The 21698-nt window shown below is 42.2% G+C and overlaps 1 protein-coding gene across 1 annotated transcript in view; it reads right to left on the reverse strand.

Moving 5' to 3' along the window:
- adamts18 (ADAM metallopeptidase with thrombospondin type 1 motif, 18) overlaps positions 1-21698 on the reverse strand; it is a 52563-nt gene that overhangs the window by 17206 nt on the left and 13659 nt on the right. Inside the window, exons 8-16 of the mRNA XM_068756785.1 lie at positions 19594-19699; positions 18982-19119; positions 18732-18885; positions 16135-16230; positions 13403-13551; positions 5825-5997; positions 4485-4615; positions 4078-4201; positions 3482-3726 (exon numbers count right to left, since the gene is read on the reverse strand). Of these exons, the coding sequence (XP_068612886.1) occupies positions 3482-3726; positions 4078-4201; positions 4485-4615; positions 5825-5997; positions 13403-13551; positions 16135-16230; positions 18732-18885; positions 18982-19119; positions 19594-19699 (1316 nt within the window). The remainder of the gene's footprint in view (positions 1-3481; positions 3727-4077; positions 4202-4484; positions 4616-5824; positions 5998-13402; positions 13552-16134; positions 16231-18731; positions 18886-18981; positions 19120-19593; positions 19700-21698) is intronic.

Below are 21698 nucleotides of genomic sequence, written 5' to 3' on the forward strand. Positions count from 1 at the left end.
ATAGTTGATCTTTCTTTGCCAAGTCATCCGCAATGATCCACCCAAGTCAATACACTGTTAACATTGGTTGCCAATAGAGAATCAACCTTCAGCATTAACAAAACATATCCAAACTTGTCTCCCTTCCATCCATATTTGGGAAAAAAGCAGCCAAAGCTGATCCCCTGACTGACGATCAAAGAGCCAAACTGATAATAATAAAGACTAGTATCCTACCTACTTGTGCTTAAAACAGAAACCGCAAAAACAAACTAACCCTGGTCATGTCTTTGTGAAAAAAAAAAAAAAAAAAGGACCTTGATATCAGTGATAGCCCACACATCTGCAAAATATCCATTGACAACAAAACATAGCCATAAATAAAACAGAGTAAGTAAACATGTGTTGGGAATATCATGTTTGTAGACAATTAATGCAACACAAGTTGATGAGCACTGTAAAAGAACATTTCTTTCATTATCTACATTTGAAAAAAATAAAAATAAATTCAAAACAAGATATATCAGAATTTTCCTGAACTGATGAAGATAATGAGGACTCGTTTAAAAACCTAAAAACAACCCAAACCAAACAATGACTTCATTCAGCTCGAGTCCAACCCTCCCAAAACCATAAAAAAACACTGGGTTACTTTAAATACACTGTTGAGGCTGAAATCTGCTATGTAGCCTCGAAACTGAATGCATCAACACAAGTTTCATTATAGTAAGGTGCATGAGTTTAACGTGCACTTGCACCACTGGACAAGATACCTCAGTACACACCCAAAAATACAACTGCCATGTTAGATTTTAACAAGAGGTAATTGCATCTGCAACTTGACAGCTTCCTTTTCCTTTGCACTGCAGTAGGTAAACACTATATTCAAAGTATGCAGAGATGGTTCATCTCATTGTTAGCGCAGGCACACATTTGATGACTTTCCATCTTCCTCGGACTCTGATATAAGTTGGGACCCCTTCAAAAACGAGATGACCCCTATCAAGGGGTTTATGCTTGTAAAAATAATTTGAACTTAACAGTTGACTGGAACTCACAGCCACCATGGCCTCATTAGTTTAATGATCAAAATTAATGTCTCCCTGATTTCACTGGTTTCACATCGGGATGAGGTTAAATGCTGATCTCATTGTTTTTTATTTGGTTTGGCCGAGGTTACACTGGCAACTGTTCGTTCCTAAAATGAAAAAGACATTCCTGCCACTTAGCCAATAATGCCAGAAGGTGAACTTCTACATTGTTGGTATAAAGAACAAATATAGGTTTCACATTACATTTTTTTGATATGTTTTTTGATTCTTGTACATGTTCAGACTGACGCCTGCCATATCCATTTTTTTAAAGAAGTTTTTTAGGTATTGCCATACAGATTTCCTACTAACAAAGATCCTCCTTCAGACAAAAAAGGGAAACATATGATGGAAGGAAAACTAGTTTACTTGACCTTCAGATATGATTGTCCTTAAATTAGCCAGGAAATGTTGAGCCCTGCAGATAGCCAATGTGTGTAGAAAGATAGTTGGAAATGTGGATGAGATAGTTGAAAATGTGTCATATAGCCAACAATTAGAGGATTATTACTAATTCCTGTCCTGGTAGGTCAAAAATAATAAATATAAGAATTTTAGCTTCAAAGAAGTTAAAATACAGGCCCACAAATTCAGTAGGAGAAATGTTGGATTCTTGGGTGAACTGGACATGGAACTAAATGTGGTTTAATCTTGACATGGTTTAGCATGACTGTTGTTGTTTTGCTTTTTTTTTTAATGTGGCTACACACTACTGGCAATCTTTCAAGTTATAAAATATTTCGTAATGCATGTTAACAGAAATATTTCTGCAGAAGGATTCAGCATAATATATTCCTTCCTGCAGGACAATACTGGGTCATAGCTCATGTTAGATTTCACAGCCCAACCAGCACAGCATGCGATGACGATGAGTCGGTGTCTCCCACGAGGGCTCGCAGTGCTCAGCCCTGGACTGGCGCGACCTTTCCTCGCCACAAGAATGCCAATCCAGCGAGAATAACCCTTTTCGGCACCCTCTTCGACCTCAACCATATGTTTAGTCTGTTCCTTCCTCCTTCTCTTGTTAGCTACTTCTTCACCCCCCCCCCCTTACTAACTGAACAGCTGCACAGCCTTGAACACCTTGTCACAGTTTGTGCTCCCACTCCTCAACACTTGTTTTTCTTTTCGTGTTTCAAACTGAGCGAGGGCCTGGGAGTGATTGGATCAGACTGTATAATCACCCCATAGAGTCTCAGTGTGTCTGTTACGTAAAATCTGTGAAACAGATGCAGGTCAACTGTTGGAAAAAAAGCGTATTTTACTTTTTTCATTTGCAGTTCAAGTCCCTGACCTTAGCTCACATCCAAGCACTTCAATTGCAGAATCCTTCATCTTTTAATCTCACGCCCTTCTCCCTTTCACTCTCTCTCTCTTTCCATCAACCTCCTTCTCCTTTCAGTAATTGCGGGACATACTTACAGAGATTATCCTCATTTCATCTGCAAATCAGCAGCATGCTAATGCTGAGCTCTCTGCTGGACAGATGGACGACTGGGCCACGTGGTCAAGCAGCTCGGAGGACAAGCAACAATATTTAGGATGGCTAGAACGTTGGCTTCGGGTAACTAATTGGAAGTGGTGCAAAAGGGCAAAGACAGAAGCTCAACTCTAAACAAAGCAGAATTATTTCAACCCGATTATGAAAAGAAGGAAAATGAAAAGTGAGCACACTTAAAACCTTTTCAGGGGTCATCCTACACCAGGCGTGGGCAAACCAAGGCCCGGGGGCCATATGCCAGTTGGGATTTTTAATCCGGCCTGCCAAACTTGTCGAAATTATATCATTAAATGAAATTTTATTAAAATTAAACATAATTAATTTTAGCTTTTTCATATAAAACTCACAGGCCGCATTAAACTTAAACTTTTTAATTTAAAATTGTCCTGCGGGCAACAAATTAACATCCTGCAAATGGCCCAGGGGCCGCGAGTTTGAAATCCCTGTGTGAAGGGGTCAATTTTTAGGGACAATTGCATGCTTTATTGTTTTTATGTTTTTATTTCATTCTGTGTGCTTTTGATGCATGTTTTGGTTTTTACATGGGAGTTTTGTTTTTGTGTGTTTTTAAGGCCTACTTGTTTTTACTACGACGCCTGAACTACCCACAACTGGCCACGATCAGTAGATTGACACCAGGTGTGCCGAAAGGCAGAAATGTTTTAAGCACCACTCGTCCGCACCCGCTCTAGATGGTCCAAATTAACAGGCCTTCCACACGACCTACCCATCCCCAGAAAATAAAATAGTACCACGAAAGTGCTGCAGAAGCAACAAACACCCCTGTTCTTCCTGTTGCCCAACATTCTTTTTTTCATCTTAGTCTATTCATATCCAGATATAAGGAAAAGAGACAGAGCTGTCACTCTCAATATCCACAAACAGACATCACCCAGCAGTGGCGGCTTACTTCAAACACCAGCGTCTCATTAGTAGGTCCAGCCGCATAAAGGCTCTCCGGCTTGCTGAAAGAGCGCTGGTAGTCGAAAACTGTCCCACCGAAGTAGAACTTCCCTGGCCAGTCCACAGTCCAATCCCCGGTCAGGTAGTACCTCTTCTTCAAGGACCGGACTGCAAGGTAGCTGGTGGACACGTCCATTTCCTGAATGAGAATGCTTCGAGCCCCAGCTGGGACTATTACCATGAGGTAATATTCTTTGGGGGGGAAGAAAGAGTACGAGTCATGCTAAGTTTATTAATGGTCTTTAATTCTCATTATCCAAAGTTTATACAGCTTAAACCGTATCTAACTCTTATTGAAATGTAAGTAAACAACTAAAAATATCCTGCTTTGTGCAGAGGGGCCAATTGGTTCTGAAAAGATACTATTTAAACTTTGGTCTGTTTCTGCAAACTTCCCATCATGCACAACAAGACTCAAAGACTTGGGTTTACTTGCAAGTTGTATGGAGTCATTTTACAACATTGAATAAATATTTTCATTTTTGTGTGAACTGTTTCTTTAATGTAGAGGCACTACGCAATGAAAGACAAAGACAGGCTTACCATTAGCCCGGTGTTGAAGGGTGTATTGGCCCTTGAAGAACTTGCAGGTGGAGTTGTCTCCCTCACAGACACCGCAGGCATCAAGAGAGGCCTTGGAGCCCAATATCTGGTCACAGCCAACTGCCTGCAAGCACCCAAAACTGGAGTTAATTATGAGCTCTTTCTGATCCTATCCAACCTGGTTACTCTTGTCTGCTCCAAACAGATCTATAAAAGTTCCAAAATGGAGTTCTAAATAATACATTCATTCCTAGTTCTAGTGGTGCAGATCCAATAAAAACGGGTTTTCTTAGTACTATGAAAACATTTTCAAGAGGCCTTCTGTTTCAGTTCAGTAACAGCTTTTCTAGCATTGCATAAGAACAAAAGCAAACTTCCATGGCACAGTGATATTTATCCTAAGTTACCTCACACAGGCCTTCAATGCAGACATTATCATTTTGGTTTGAGCACGGGGTACCATCTTTGACCTTGCTTGACATGGCGAAGAAGAAGTCAAAGTCTTCTGCAATGCAGTACAACTTGCAGATGTCTTCATCTGTACAAACACAGACAGACATACAATGCCAATGCTATGAACTCTGAACAAAGCAATAGTTAAAGTGCAAGTTGTTGCCACGTAGCTGCAGTTCTCAGATGCGGTAAATTGAAAGCAGTTGAGACTACTGCACTGCCTCCTGTTACACACACAGTGTGTACAGCCCCTGCTGAGACTGAATTGGGAAAGACAGGAGCTGACAATGAGCGCACCCCGGGGTGTTCTTGTGGGGCCACAGGTTTGTTTGTAGTTTAGATCAGTTATCACAGACAGGTCCCTACAGTCGTCTTTGATTAAAATAGATGGCAGTGAAGGTGACTGGACTCAAGGACCCAAAAGGCAGTTCAGAATCTGTCCCTCTCTGCACCACCTCCCATTCATCAACAGCTTAAACAGGCCTGGGAAGACGGCCAAACACACAGCGCTCCTTCAGTGTGTGCAGCAAAGCTGGCCCGTAGGCTTTCTTTTTTAATCCATCCCCTCTGTGACAAAGGGTGCAGGTGGCTACACGTCTCCAATGCACATTTCAGCATGATGCGTGCTTGCAGCATTTTAGGTCAAATCATTGATGCTGTATGCAGACTGTGGTGTCACAAATCTTTAAAGAAATCTTTATTCTTCTGTCATTATGCATGCGAATACGATCAGTACAAACACACATAACAAAATTATTAGTAGGCCCCTGTAAACACTCTACAAACACACACACATATGTAGGGGCCCCTTAACATGCAGAGAGGGCATAGGGTGAAGGCACCGCTGTAGTCCGCATGCCCGGAGAGGGTGGCGCATTGCTCAAGGGCACCTCGGCAGTGCCCTGGAGGTAGACTGACCCCTGTCCAGCCACCAATCCACACTCCATAATTTTGTCTTGAACCGGAAACCTCCGGTTCCCAACCCAAGTCCCAGCCGACTGAGCCACTGCTGCCCCGCCCAAAGCTCCTGTATAACTTTTAACAAGCAAAAAACAGCAGGGTACGGATGTAAAACATCCTCAGGATTAAGACAAGAGAAAGCTTGTCCTGAGAAGTCTGCGACTCTCTTTGCTGCCTCCTTCAAACAAGAAGGATTCTTACCTTGTGCATTTTGTGCCAAGAATATAAAACCAATAGCCTGTATATAATCATTACATCTTTAAAACAGCTGCAAGAAACATGCAATGTACATAAACCATAGAACTAGTAACAACTGTAGGATGGACAACTGTACCATCCACTTTGGTGTATGGCTTCCATCTGTAATACCAGCCCCTGAAGGACTTGCTGTTGTATTCAGCACACTGCTGTGCCCGGAAGTCCACTGCATTCGGAGGGCAGAGCCGAGTGTTACACAGCTGGTTATGACGGCTGGAGCCGAAGCAGAATTTACCATTGTTCTGTGGCCTGTGTGGAAAACAAGCAAATACAGGAAAGGAGAAAATCAAGGTTGTTTTCTGACAGTTTGACAGACATTTGTCACTGTTTTGTTCCATTTCTTGAATCCAACATTTCACACTGGGCTGTATAGTACTCAAGTAGTTTGCATACAATTATTTTCTGAAGTAAATGTACATGATAAGTTTAGTTCACGTCTTTTTCAGACCTTTTTAGAATTTAAAAGTGATGTAGACTGGAAATACCTCTATAAATAGCGTCTAAAATGTGCAAATAACAGAACTCCTACTCAACATACAGTATATCATCGTATTAAAGATAACAGAGTTGCAGGGCTGGCTTCAGGAGGCACAGAGCATCAGGAGCTGATCTCATGGCCTCTTGCTCCACCATTTTAAACGCATTAACACTCAAATTTGTAACTATTTTTTTTGTCTGCATTTGTGCTCAAGAGTGGCGGCACACATGATGTCCATCACTGCCAGAGTTTTACGCAATTTATTTTTATTGTGATTGTGACCGACACCTGCCCTCTTGGCAGACTAGCCTATTTTATTAGTTTTATTTCCTGCTTTCCGCCGTAGAGGGTTGTGTACACTACAGTGAAACATACATGGACAAACAAAAAGTGACAAATACACAGTGTTCTGATAAGAACGTGCAATGGATTTATTTGTGCTCCTTGATTCCAACCCTCTCATCCAACCATAACTAAGAAATATCCCAAAACCCCAGGATCTCGTCAGTCTCTAGAGGAAAGTCTGGATCATCAAGTTCTCAGGAGATCTGAGGAAGAAGAGCCACAGACACTAACCCAGCAACCTCCACTGACTCAGAGACCGTTGGGAGGAGTTAACTCTCATATCAAGTTTCGATGGGTGTTGGTGTGGTGGACCTGGCATGCGTGAAACCTCCAACTAAGGAAAGGGCTGTTATCATGGGCCAATCAACGGCAGCACGAGCACCCCAGATCACCCCAAGACCAGTACAGCATGCCGAGAATGACCCCCCGGGGCCCCACCAGCCACCCGCAAAAGAACCAGCCCAGGGCACCAGAGCGATAGTCGCCGACTCAGCCGACAAAACCAAGGCCAACTCAGTGGCACGGGACACAGCAGGCCAGCCCGGCGCCCCACCAGCACCCAACACCTCACAAAATATTTCGATGTCTTTCGATGTACACATCTTTCAGCTTACCTAAACACATTGGTATAAATAAACAAAAAATGTATCCTGCTTTTACTGTATGCTTATTTTCTTTTCTGGAGTACATTCCACAATCATAACAATTTTTCTTTCTTATTCAATAACAGAAAGATATCTGAGATAACAGGTTTAAAAGGGAAAGACAGAACCCAACTTGACCCACAACAGCAAGCACTTTGGTGACGAAGGCAAGGGAAAACTTCCTTTTATTCATCAAGAACCTTGGCCAGAATCTAAGACTCATAGTAGGCGGCCATTTATCTTGACTGGTTGGGTAGAGAAGGAGAGAGAGAGAGAGAAAGCAGAAGAAAGAGAGAGAGACAATGACGGCGAGGAGGAGTGTGAAAAACAAAGAGGGAGCAGGAACAGACAAAAAACATAATGTAACATTAAGGCTGCTGAACAAGATACTGACTAAAGAGGGGCTATAAGACTATAAATGCTAATGCTAGTGATAGGGACATCAGAGTTGACAGCAACAGGACCAGATTCTGCAACATCACGGACAGAAGGACCTGCAGACTGAGAGACAGAAATGGGGACAAACAGAAGGAAAGAGCATGCGAGACTACGGGGAAGAGAGAGGGATTCTTACATATATTTATAACATGAATAACCAGAGCGGGAGGAGCTTGGTGTGTTATAGGAGGTTATGCCACCAGTGTTGGCCTATTGATTATTGTATTGATTAACTATAAGCTTCGTTAAAAAGGAAAGTATTTAGTCTACTCTTGAACATAGAGATGGTGTCTGCCTCACGAACCGTATCAGGGAGCTGATTCCACAATAAAGGAGCTTGATAACTGAAAGCTCTGCCCCCCCAGGCTTCTCTTGGACATTTTTTGAACCAAGAGCAGGCCAGCATTTTGGGACCGCAGGGTTCTAATATGGCATAATGAGCTCTGTAAGGTAAAGTGCCTATTTCTTTTAAATATTGCAAAGGTGAAAGAACGCAGTCCTTGTAATATGCTTTATCTGGGAATGAAAGGACAGGTTCTGATCAAAGATTACACCCAGATTCTTGACAGTGGTGCTGCTGGACACTGAGATGCAATCTAGTTCAACTACATCACGAGAACATTTCTGAGATGTTTTGATCCAAGAACTAGTACCTCAGTTTTATTTATATTCAACAACAGGAACTTCTTTGTCATCCAGGAACTAATGTCCTTAAGGAGGACATGTCTGAAGTCTAACTAACTGACCGGTTTTGTCTGGCTGAACTGACACTTATGAATGTGTGTCATCTGCATAGCAGTGGAAATTTTTAAGGGAAGCATATACAATGTGAATAAAATAAGTCCAAGCACCAAAACCCGTGGATCTCCATATTTGACTTCTGTGTATGTAGATTTATCATGAACACGTACAAACTGAAATCTATCAGATAAATATGATCTAAACTAGTTCAATGCAGATCCTGTAACACCAACTGATTGTTCCAGCCTCTGTAACAGAACCCAATGATCTATTGTGTCAAAGGCTGCACTGAGATCTAATAAAATAAGCACAGAGATAAGTCCATTATCAGATGCTATTAAAACGCCTTACGTAAGCTATACATCAAGCAATTACAAAGCTAAGCAGGGATTTCCATTTTGTGATAAACATCAATGTTACTTAAACTCAAACAGCTGTAAGAGCTTTGCACCGCAACTCTGCAGGCTAACATACTCCAGTTAGTGCGACAACCAACAAAAAGCTGCGATCATTTAAATCCTTCTCATATAGTTGTTTTCTTCATCTAAAAGTGCTGCCTTAATCAAAGTCAAGAAAATTACATCTTAATGTCTGTCAATGTGGCATTAACCCCAATTATATAAGACTAACATTCGGGAACAACAGGACTAGTTTGTATTGACTGTCAAACAGAGGTTTGTATAGTACTGCAGATGTTTCCACAACAAATCAACACTTCTTCAACCACATGGAAAGATCTGGTTCAGGAAATAAACATTTAATAGGGCTTTAAATAGCCATTAAAATGATAGGGGCAAACAGAACTGAGGAAGACAAGCAGAGTCTTGATATTTCATGAACAATAGGGAGCCATGACTGACTTCCCAGACTCTCTAAACTCATACCAGGCATTCCAACGCAACCACCAGCAGAGAAAATTGACCATAGCCCCTCTGCAAACACAGACTGAGGAAGCATGCTGATTAAACATGTCTAATAAAAGAGTGTACTGAGTGTAAAAATTTAATGATATGGTTTGGGGGGAAAAAGGTAGAAATTCCTAGGTAGATGCACCAGGATGAGGGGAGTATTTCCATCAAAGGTATGGTAGACACCAACATTCATTTTATGCTGCTGTTGGGGAAAAAAGCCAATGTCATGTAATTGCATTGCTTTTTTTTCCTCTAACTCCAGTTGTTCACCCATTTCATTCAACCCTGGAGTCAATCAAACAGTGACTTAACGGCCAAAAATGATGGCACTCTATTCAGTGTGTGTGTGTGTGCGTCTTCTCCGTGCCAGGCTTGCTTCCCTTTGTGAAAGCATTGAGGGGTGGGGTTGGCCCAGGATTTTGCCTGCCTGATCCAATTAAGACTTAGACAGTAGGAGATAGACAAATGCAGCACACATGGTAACATTATTATGATGGGCTGTTTAAGAACTACGCTGTATTCTCCATCAGTAATAGCAATACAATCAGTCAAATATTAACTAGGGACCGTTTACTTGAGAATTTAGTTTTGTCAAATTTGGGCCCCAAGTTTCGAGACATTCCTGATTTCTCTTTCGATTCCCTTTTCTGATCCTCTCTTGTGCCTATATAATCAACTGTAAATCTACATCCAACAAGAGACAGAAACCAGATATGCCAAGTTTTTACTTTCTGTTTTGGTCATACTCCCACTGCCTCTGCACCTCTGCTCCAACACAACCCTCGGGGCACTTAAGAATGCTTTAAAATATCCCAGGAGCTCTGTAAATCTTCCCAACAACCAAAACTGAGGCTGAACTCCTGTGGGTCAAAGGTCATTATGTTGAGTCGTGTTTTCTTGAGTCGAAAGCTCTCTGCCCCACGAGTAACGTCTCACCCAACTTTCTCCTGCTCTGTTTACCCCTATTAAAGCACCTTTACAATTTTATTGGCACATTGCAACATACAAATCCCTATCTCAGCACCAACAACCCCTAATCATACACCCCGACTCGCTTTCAATGGTGTTTTTCCACTAAATGTGATCCCCAGAAAACCAGGTCAAAATCATGAACCTAATCTCTGAGGCATGTTGTCGAGGATTAGGTGGACTGTGTTTGATCTGACAGGTGGTCTAGAGGGAAAGAGAGAGGGTGGAGAGAGGGAACGGAAGACGAGTTATTTTCTATCTTGAAGCAACTCTTGGAAGGAAAGGTATCCCTATAACTATTTACAAGCGTGCAGAAGTTAGTCACTGGCCTCGTAAAATGGATGGGTGTGTGCACAATCAGATGAAGGATTTTAATACTGTTTAGTGTAGACTTTGTAGCAGGTTTGGGGTGAAAGTGTACAAGTAATGTCTAACTTCAAGCATTTTGTCTAAAATTGGCGTTATGGGCTCACATGCATTTATACATGTATGTGCAGCCAGTTTAACAACAGTGTCATGTTTCCCACTGTCCAAAGAGTCCAGATTCAAGGCAAAGATGACACGAGACAAAAGAAATGAGATTCAGGCACTTCCCTTTCATTCTGCTCAAACTGAGGGAAGAAGAGCGAAGCAAAAAAATATACAAAGCAGGAACGCATTGTGAATTCCATGAGTCCGGGACTAAAACGTGACTCTGCTCTGGATTGTGCCAAATTACTCGACTGGCTGAATTATTTTACTGAATGTGTGACTTGTACTGTTCGGGTTGGTTCAACCAGCCGAATTGCTTTGTCGTCTTTGGAGTTTTCATGATCAAAGTTCAAAGTTTCAAGTCTTAACGTTTGAGGTATTTTCTGATTAATGAGTGAAAGAGAAGGACTACAGAGTTTAAATGAAACAGAGAAACCTGTGTGCATGAATCCAGCTGACTCTTGCATAGTAGTGAAGTAGATAAGTCAGGCTACAACAATGTGCGAGTGTAAACAGTCAAAAAGCCCTTTTGGTTCACCAGCAATTAATGTGAATTTAATTGTAATCTCTCAAAACTCAATTGCAATTTAGAGTTCAGTTGTATTATTTCTGGTTTCTATGCTCAATGCTTGACAGTCAAGTCCATATTATGATATGAAGTAATTGTGACATTTAAGTCACATGCGTCGGCACTACATAATACATACAGCATAGTGATGCAGCGATAAGTTAAGGTTAGATGTGACATCCCAATATGATTCATCCTGCTGTGATTAATTCCTCAGGGACTACAATAAGCAAATTATTTGTTGTAAAGTTTGAGACCAGCCAACCAATCAGATGCCTTGGAGATCATCACAATCGTATCAGAAGTGTTTCTGTTCCTGTTTCTTTGTGGATGAGCGGGCAGGAGAATCAGATTGAGTGAAACATTTGTCATAAAACAGAGAATTACAGTGAAAAATAGATTTACAACAGAATAAAAATTCAGTACTTTAGAGCAACAAGAGTGTTTAAATGATCCTGATGGCTGGAAATACAATTAGGTTCAACATCTAGCAATTGAAGATCTCATTCTTATTGATTGATTGCTCCAATAATATTGAATAAAAAGACTTTATATTGGCTTCACCATCCCCATCATGACTCCTCCTGAATTGCAACTTGAAACACACATTACTCAAAACCTGACATTGAATGCAACTGCATACAACATAAGGTCAGTGTTTAACAAGGCATCTGTAACTCTGACTTGGATTACACACCCCGGACAGAAAAGGTGGAGAAGAGGAAGCGATATCCCAGAGCAGCTTGTCTGGCATTTCAGTTTAAGAGCCAAGGCAATGCTGATGACACTGTACTACTGTACTTTCTCATGAGGGGTCGCCACAGCAAATCATCTTTCCCCACTTCACCCTGTCCTTTGCTTCGTTCTCCCGAACACCAAATGTTAATGACACAATAATAGAGCAAAAATAAATCTGTTCTGGGGAACAGCGATACCAATTGTTATTAAACACATTAAAATGAGGGAAATTTCGCACTTGCGTAAATATAAAATAATGTAGCGAGCTAACAAGGAGATATTCGCTGTGGGATCTTGGCCTGCAGAATGATGGAGAGTTCTGTTCGTATGAGCGAGCAGCAATGGGGGACGATTGCAGACGGTCTTGGCAGCTTTCAGAGAGAAAAGGGAGCTCTGGGCTATTAGGAGGTTCTCCTTGTCTGGAACATGTGGAGAGATAGTCTGTCTGTCTGGACTGTCAGCCTGACTGATGAGAGCTGTTATCAGAACCGCGTGTAGGTGTGTGTGTGTGTGTGTGTGTGTGTGTGTGAGAGACACAAGTGCCTTGAGGAGCGAACAAAACCAGTCCAAAAGCACCGAGGCTCTCTCCAATGTCCAAACTGCAAGAGGCGTTTTAAGAGCTTAGAGGAGTTAAAGGTCACATATTCTACCCTTTTTCCACAAGTTAACGCGGTTCCCAAACACTTCTATAAAATATCTGTGACAGTCTTTGGTCAAAACAGCAAACAGATGCTGCAGGACAGCGTCCCTCTTTTCTGTCTCAAACAGCTCTGTCAGAAAAGTCTCTGAAAATGAAACCGAAACAAAATTCATAGCGGGCACGCTACCATGGTAACCCGTGAGGTAACTTTTTTTAGCACACACTAAAAAAACATTTTTGCCAATTTTTGCCGGAACATTACCAAAAAAAAACCTTATCCACTCTCTTCTTCTTCTTCAACTCATGCACGAGCCACAGGTAGAGCGTGGGCGTGTGGAGCGCAGACACGGGAAGAGTGCACACACAGCTTATGGACAAAAAGTGTCCGACCAGACATGTTTTTCACAATACGTCCCCTCTAAGTGTCCACAGGAAGAGACTTTTTCATGGCCACGTAACCCAAATGGGCAGTGGTAGACAGGACAGGTGGGTGTGTGTGTGTGTGTGTGTGTGTGTGTGTGCGTGCACAGCTATCTGGCAGACTTCGCTTTCAGGTGTTCAGAAAAAGAGCTACAGCTTTGAAGAATTGCTTTCTGGCCCAAATAGCACATCAAGATTTTCATTGTAGGAACGCATTGTCATGTCTTTGCTGAGTTAGTAACATTAAAAAGGTGTTGATAAATGAATAGAAGCTTATGCAAGTGTGTGTACCTTGGGCTGGTGCAGGAGCGCTCCCTGTACATCACCCCTCCTCCACAGGTTCTGGAGCAGTCAGACCACCGAGTCCAGGCTGACCACTGGCCATGAATCGCCCTGGGACCGTGCTCGCCATACTTCACGCACTGACCTTTCCGACACCACTGGAGCAGAGGGAGAACGAGAAGGCGATGAAAGAAGAGAGGCAAAGAAATATTGTTCATATCAGTACTTGGCCCGGTTTTTTGCCTTAGTTTTCTGACTTGAGTAAAAGCCCAGCGCTACACCTGAACACCACGAGTCCGTCAGCCAAACACTGCCCCCACACAGATCACCACCCCGCTCGCTCACTATTATCATGTTTCAATATGTGTCCAGCTGAGAGAAGGAATGATTAAATACATATATCTTGCTTCAGCTGTCTGCTGTCCACCCCTTTTTAAGTTGCAAGGATATACTTTGGTTTAGGAAAATAGGAAGAATACTTACTGGAACTTGGAGCATATTAACAGTCATTATTTATTCATCATGTGTATTTGTTAAACATTCATCAGTTATTCTAACATTTCACTAAATGAGGGATTAAGGTGATGAGGGAAAACTACCTGATCTATTATTATTACTCTGCTGAGAATGTTGTTTCCACCTGCGTTGGTTTGACATCTGTTTGCTAGATAACTCAAAACCTTCTGGACGGATCTCGATGACATTTTTAAGAAATGTTTGGAATCTTCCCAGCTATGGCTGTGATTCAGAAGAGATCCTGGATTCTGGATCACTTTTACATTTTCGGTAACATTTCAGTCAATGGAGCTTCAAAAGGTGTTCCTCAATATCTCGGTTGATAATTAACCGATATTTATGGAATTTGACACAGTCATGTGGGGTGAAGATCTCTATCTTACCAATGAATTTCAGCTGGATCAGATCCAGAATGAGGTCAGGAAAAAAACATTACATTTTAACATTGAAAACTCCACCTACAGATTAAAAAATCAGTGAAAAATACAGATAAACTCTGATAGTATAAAGATACCAAGAACAAATTAGAACCTTTTGATGGTGATCCACATCATCATGTGGACGGTATAAATCCAATTATGAGGGGAATGAGCTGCTTGGTGGAGGTCTGCGCTCTGAGTGCTTTTCTAGTGATTATTACTATTATTATTATTATTATTGGAAATGTCTGAGCAAAGCATGCTATGATGTTTTAAACTTAAAATGTGGTATAAGTTCAAACCTGAAGGGTGGGGCGTTTAACAGATGGTACAATGAAGTCACTGGGTTTGCAGGAAACTGAGTAAGCCTTGTAATCGCCAGATAAATAGCAGCGCACAGATCATTAGTTTCGCACAGATTAAGTGGCGAGCAACCCGAGAGGCAGAGGAGGAGACATCAACAGTGATTGTGTCAATTCCAAAGGAGGGAGAAAAATATTCTGCACTGCATTTTTAAGTTTCTCGTTTCAGTCTGACAAACAGGGGATTTGTTGAAATTAATACTTTCATGTTTTGAGCAATGGGCTTGTTTGATTTGCTTCCCAAAGTTAGATGAGTAGAACCCCTAATGTTTGTACAATATTATTATTACAGCCAATTATTAATTAATACAGCAAGAGAGTACAGTAGGAGCAGTAATTATTGAGCTGGCAAAATGCAGAAGTACAATGTGGTTTTCACTTTGCTAGGTTTATTAATTTCTTATTTCTCAGTGGCTTCCTCAGATCTTGTTAAGATGAAGTTGTCAGGCCTAGACTGCAGAAAGATTCCATACAGACTCAGTCAGTCGCATCTAGCATTTGGCAAGAAAGCAAACAAAATTGGAAACATTCCATTAACATGTCAGAATTAATCTCATCAGACTGACTGGTGGAAGGAATATTATTGATATCAGTTAATCAATGTGGCACCACTCCCACATCTTAGCAGTTAACTCAGAGAGCACAATGGCGATAGGAATGGTCCCAAACCCAGGATGCATCATAATTGTGTTTACATTTATTATACTTTAGAGTAGGGGTGTCAAACTCATTTTCTCCGAGGGCCACATCAGCATTATGGTTGCCCTCAAAGAGCCAGTTGTAAATGTAACATTGTGTAAATGTAACTCAATGTAATGTAATGTAAATAAAATGTAACTACTCCTTAACATGCTGCTAAATAACTGTATTTACTACTACATACTTAATTAATTATAAATATTACATATGCAATTGCATAGTTCTAAAAATATATCGATACCTTACTGCTGTAAAAATATCCGCCGAAGTTATGTACAGTAATCGCCGGCGTCTGTCTGTAATTTGTTCTTCAATATCTCCATTGATTATTGACCGATATTTAGGGAATTTAACACAGTCATGTAGGGTGGGGGCCTCTATCTCACCAATGAATATCATCTGGGTCAGATCCAGAATGGAGTCAGCAACAAATATTTAATTTTAACATTAAAACCCCATTTACAGATAAACAAATACACATCAACTCTGATTCACTTTTACTTTTCAGCATTCTACAAAAACAAATTTCTGCACAAAGCTCTTGCGGGCCACAAAAAATGACGTGGCGGGCCACATTGGCCCCCGGGCCTTGAGTTTGGCACATATGCTTTAGAGTTTCCTAGTTTGATTATCTTTTTTAATTTGTGTTTGCTCATTCATATAAAATAGCACATACATAACATGCTTTAAAATGAGAAACTCCACATATTAGTCCCCATTATTGCACAACAAGACATTGCCTCACCATGTCAGGACCACAGATGGTTCCCTCTGCAGCCGGCATGAACTTCGTCTCACACCTGTGTCCTGCGCGGTGACACCACAACGACTTGCAGATGTCCTGTCAGTCAGGCAAAACACAAACAACAGATGAAATGTCCATCAGATAAGTTGTCTTTGTTACCATCGTCATTATGACATGAACTTTTGACATTATGTTCATCTTCCTTGACCCGACATAACGTGCTTCTTGCTCAGACCATCATCAGGCAAGTCCAGGCCAGGTCAGCACCCCCCATTGGCAAAATAACTAGGGAAAAGCCAAGCCTCGGTGTCAAATCACTGTACTTCCATAATGAAATGTTGTATAATTGTATGTGACATCTGACCCAACAATAAAGAGACAGGTCAAACAACTATGAGGAAGCACTGGGTTCAAAAGAGAGGCAACAGAATCTTTAACCCGCCGAACATGAACTGACAAAAGAAAGAAGCGAAGGAGGGCGGGTAAGAGCAGGAGAGACATCTCTGGTTTGTAGGTGTGTGTGTGTTTTTAAGTCTTTGTCCTAATGCTGCTCTACTTCTTTGACCCTAAGCAGGCTGTTGACAACCACCCTGGCATACTGAAAAACGCCCTACACAAGCTCTTCAGGGGCAATAAACAAGGAGGGAGGGTAAATTACCACCTACTGACTTGCACATAGGTCGAAGAAATGTATTCACGAAACACATCAATCATGAACAGAATACCCAGTAAAGGCAACGTCAAATGGGCTAATCATCAAAGCTATAGATTTGGCAAAGTCGATTTCCCAGCAATTGGCGCATTGGAGAGGAAACCCTGCAGTATTTTGAACTGCATTTACATGTGAATTAACATTAGAGAATGGAGCCAGGCTTACACAAGAACCTGAAGGATTTAAGGGGGCATGGGAAGGGGGGGGGCGGGTATTTCCATTGAAATGATGGAAAGCATTAAATGGAGGGTCAAATGTGGAGGTTTCAAGGTTGTTAAGCAAATATCCTTCTAATTATTAAGGTGCCAATTTAGCACTGCATAATTAGCGCCATAAAGCGGACATTGGAAGTCGCTATGTGATCCGGGTGCCCCATTTCATTACTGAAGGCTCATCTGGTGAGTTTTAGGGGATTCACTATTTAATTGCCATAGATTTGGGTCTTTGTAAGTTCACAACACAGGGATAGTTTCTTGACCTGTTGTCGGAATTACCCTTATTCCTTTGCATAGTGCTTATGCTGTAGCTGGGGAAATGGGAAACATCGTTAAAGAGACTGCGATCACCTGCTACAACCCTGGTTGAACCTGCAATATTTGCTTCGTTTTTCAGTCACAGGACCTTCATAGTATCCAAAAGCCAACACAGACACATTTGACACTACGATGATAGCACAAAATTGATTGTCACAGCGGTTTTCCCTTTGACACATCCGGCAGACACAAAGGATTCGGCAGTTGGAGTCATGGCTGCCTGACGTAATCCACATTTAGATTTTTTTTTTTTAAGTTCTCCTAGCATCCCCTAACTCTTGTCTCGTTCTTTGCTAAATGATCAGTCTTGTTCATCAACAAGCAACAGTAAAAATATTATGCGGCGGTAGTTTTGCTTGAGTTGACAGTTTTGGTATTCGGAATGTTTCTGGAGATGGTTTTCCATTAAAGCTACTGTCTCAGTGAAGCGCTGCTTGCAATGCCAGCACTGTGTGAAAATACTGTGACAATCATATCCAATGTGCAGCACAGCTGTCTTTTGGCTCTTAGGATCTTGTTGCCTAATAAAGGCAGGAATGGCAGTACCATCTAAATTGACCGTGGCGTGGTATTTTGCCACATATTTGTGTTCATTGAACTAGAAAATGGCTGACACCATTGAAGCCTGGCTGATCAAAAGTTGTTGGTATGGCTTTGGCGGTTCAGTTGGTTGGGCCTTGGGTTGGGCAGCGGAGAGTCTACTGGTTCAAGTCCCAGCCCAGGCGAAATCAGGATTACGTGCTGATGGCTGAAGAATGGCCAGTCTACCTCCAGAGCACTGCCGAGGTGTCCTTGAGCAAGACCCCCCCAACTACTCCAGGTGGGCCGATATTGGCGGTGCCTTCACCCTATGCCCTCTCCGCATGCTAGGGCCACATGCATTTGTGCATGTGTGTTTTTTTTTTAAGGGGCCCGTTGTACTAGGGTGTAAATGTAATTTCATTGTGTGTTTCCAGTGTAACATTGGTTGACATTACAATGACAAAAATAAAGTATTTCTTTCTTTCTTTGTGCTGTGCATGAACTTTCATATTTTCTGCCTCAAATGGATGTCATGACAATTCTCTCTAAATCAGAGTTCTCAGCTCAATGTTTTTGGAACCTAAATGGAGGTGATCCCCCCCCAAAAAAAGTAGATACCAGGTACATTTAGGAAAACCTAAAAAGGGAAAAGTATATTGTTTTGTTGTTTCTCTTCACGCAGTCGCTCACTGAGTCTGAAGACAACTAACGGGAGTGAAACAAAGCTCAAAGATGCTGTGGTGTTCTGTCAAGCTGAAACAAAGTGAAGCAGTAGATGATAATTCTCTTTTGGTTAGTTAACGATAACGTGTACAATGTGAATATCTCACCTTCACAAAATCAAGGCCACACACTTGGGCCTTGGCGCCAAACTGCCATTTGCACTGGGTGTGAGCATCGTACAGCTGTCCAGGAAGCTGTTCAGGAAACTTATACTGGCCAATCTGCTTTGGTTCATCCACCAGACAGGATGCCTGGGCTGTTCTGGTGAGCACAACGAACCACCCATGTGTCAGAAAGTGAGTTTGTACACTTATTAGTCGCAGTTTTTGTACTCTTTCAGGCAACATTAAGTCCTACCCAAGGAAGCGGTTGAGGTACTGTCGACTACAGGTAGACCAGAAGAAGACGCCGTTGTTTCCAGCCAGGGTGGGAGACATAATGTTGCCTTCTGTCTTGCGACATGGGTTTCCCTCGCCATCATGGATCATCCCGAAGCTGGAGGAAACAACGGATGAGAGGTTTGTGTTCTTTACAAGTAACAGCAAGTTACGTTTCGCTCTTTCTCCATGTGTTACAGACACCTCAGCTAAATTCCTGGATGACATTGATTGATTATGAGCATGCCAAATGTAACAATCAGAAATGGCATGGCATGTATACATCTCAGTGGAAATGTCTCAACACAGATCCATTGTGCCAGAGCAGTTTGCATTATCCTCTCTTAAAGCGTCATGGAGTGGATGACTCTTAGTTGTTTACTTAAATCAGATCACATTCATGTAATTTAATACACGCAAACTGACAGTACAGTGGCTGCTACAGTCTACTGCTCAGATCCGGACACTCGTTTATTTCATTGTACAGATGCAAGTTCCATCAATATCTGTATCCAGTTTTATCATCTTGTAGAATACAAAAAAAGTAATCTCGTGTCCCACAACCGCTTGATGTAATTTCTGTTCAACGTACTTGTGCCCAGACTCATGGGCAATGGTGAAAGCCAAGCCAAGTCCTGTGTCTTCATTGATGGTACAACTCCTGTATTTACTGCACATTCCACTGATGGGGGCAAAACCTGCATACACAAGAGTGGAAGAGACAATGGCGTTGGCAGGACAGAACACTCATTAACTATAACAACCAGTCACGTGCAGTCAGGGGAGGCCGTGCAAAAAAAATGCAAAAACAATTCAAATTAAAGCCGCAAGCGGCGTTGTAGGCCCTCGCCGGCCGACAGGCCGTTGAGCTGACCCGCCGACGCACGCCGCTTTTGTCCTGAGTGCTTCGCAAGTGTTTAGATTTTAGCTGCATTAGTAGCTCACAGTTTAGTCAAATCGTTATTTCGATTATATGGCCATCTGCCGTCAGGAGTTTCAATCCAATATGGCCGCCTTCCTGTGTGTCTGGGGGCGTGGCCACAATACATTTTTTTTTTGCCCTGACATGACGCATGTCTGTACCGAATTTCGTGGCTGTCCGACAAAGTTGGCGTCGGACCCCTCCCCATAGGAGGGGTTGCCATCGCCATGGCAACAGCGTAAAAACAACAACGTGGTTACGATTGTGTTTTTTGATCGGGACCACATGAGGGACTTTTCTGGTAAGTTTCAATCATTTCTGGCAAAGTATTTTTTTAATTCCCACTCAATTTTTGTTAATGTTCGCTAGGGGGCGCTGTAAGGCTGATTGTCAAAGTTTCACTTTTAAAATGTCCAGGTAGGAAGGGTCAAAAAGTGTTTAAAATTTGGTTTGGATTGGAGTGTGTGTGTGTGCAAACGCTGACTCAGCAGTTTTTAAGTTTCAATCCAATATGGCCGCCTTCCTGTGTGTTTGGGGGCGTGGCCATAATTTTTTTTTTTTTTTGCCCTGACTTGACGCATGTGTGTACCGAATTTCGTGGCTGTCCGACAAAGTTGGCGTCGGACCCCCCATAGGCACAATGCATTGTGATTTTTGTAGGTGGCGCTAGCGCGCCACGTTTTCATGCCCAATTTTGAAACACATAAAATAATTAATTTTTCGCCGGTTCTGAGCTTGGTTCAAAGTTTGGTGAGTTTTCGAGCATGTTCAGGGGGTCAAATTGCCGTTTAAACAGCAGAACAAAGAAGAAAAATAAAGAATAAAGAAGAATAAAGAATTTTTGCAAAAACAATATAACTTTTTTTCTGAGTATGCGATTTCTACACAAAATACGTTTTTGGAATGGTCTCGACGAGGGCTACGCGTCTGTGGGGGCACACAAACACGAGTTGACGAGCTTCGCTCGTCAACTCGTGTTTGTGTGTGTGTGTGTGTCTGTGTGTCTGTGTTGTTTAGTGTCGGGGTGTGTGTGTGTGTGCTGTTGAGTGTCGTGGGTGTGGGCGTGGGTGTGTTGGTCGCCCGATGGTTGACTCGCTGCGCTCGTCAACCATCGGAAGACAGTTACAAACACAGTTGACTCGCTGCGCTCGTCAACTGTGTTTGTCGATGTCTGTGTGTGTGCGTGAGTGTTGTTGAGTGTCGGTGTGTGTGTGTGTGCTGTTGAGTGTCGGTGTGTGTGTGCGTGAGTGTGTTGGATGCCGAGGGTTGACGAGCTGCGCTCGTCAACTTTGTCGAGGGTTGACGAGCTGCGCTCGTCAACTTTGTCGAGAGTTGACGAGCTGCGCTCGTCAACTTGTCGTCTTCTGCGTTGCAAAAGCAATAGCCCCTTACGCCTAGTATAGGCGCTCGGGCCTAATAAAATAAGTAGATAAATGTATCCAGTTAGATGTGAAGAAGGTAGAGGACTTCAGGTACCTCGGGTCACTACTTGTTCTCACTACTTTCTTCTTTTCTTTTCCAATAGTATTCTTTGGACCCATGACTAAGAACTAAAGAGAACAAAGCAAAAAACACGCACACGAAGTGAAAAATCTGCAAAGTCTTTCTCCCATGGCAGGCCGACTCAAACTTGATCTACTCGGGTAGGCTCCGCCATAGTTCAAGCGTCTTTGGGTCGCCTCGGCTCCACTTGTCCAATCTGTTCGACTTCCAAGGCATTTTAATCTCCATTTTTTTTGGTCAAAAACCGAGTAGTTTGACTACCGAGCCATTTC

The sequence above is a fragment of the Brachionichthys hirsutus genome, chromosome 1 (assembly GCF_040956055.1).
Source record: "Brachionichthys hirsutus isolate HB-005 chromosome 1, CSIRO-AGI_Bhir_v1, whole genome shotgun sequence".
NCBI classification, from domain to species: domain Eukaryota; kingdom Metazoa; phylum Chordata; class Actinopteri; order Lophiiformes; family Brachionichthyidae; genus Brachionichthys; species Brachionichthys hirsutus.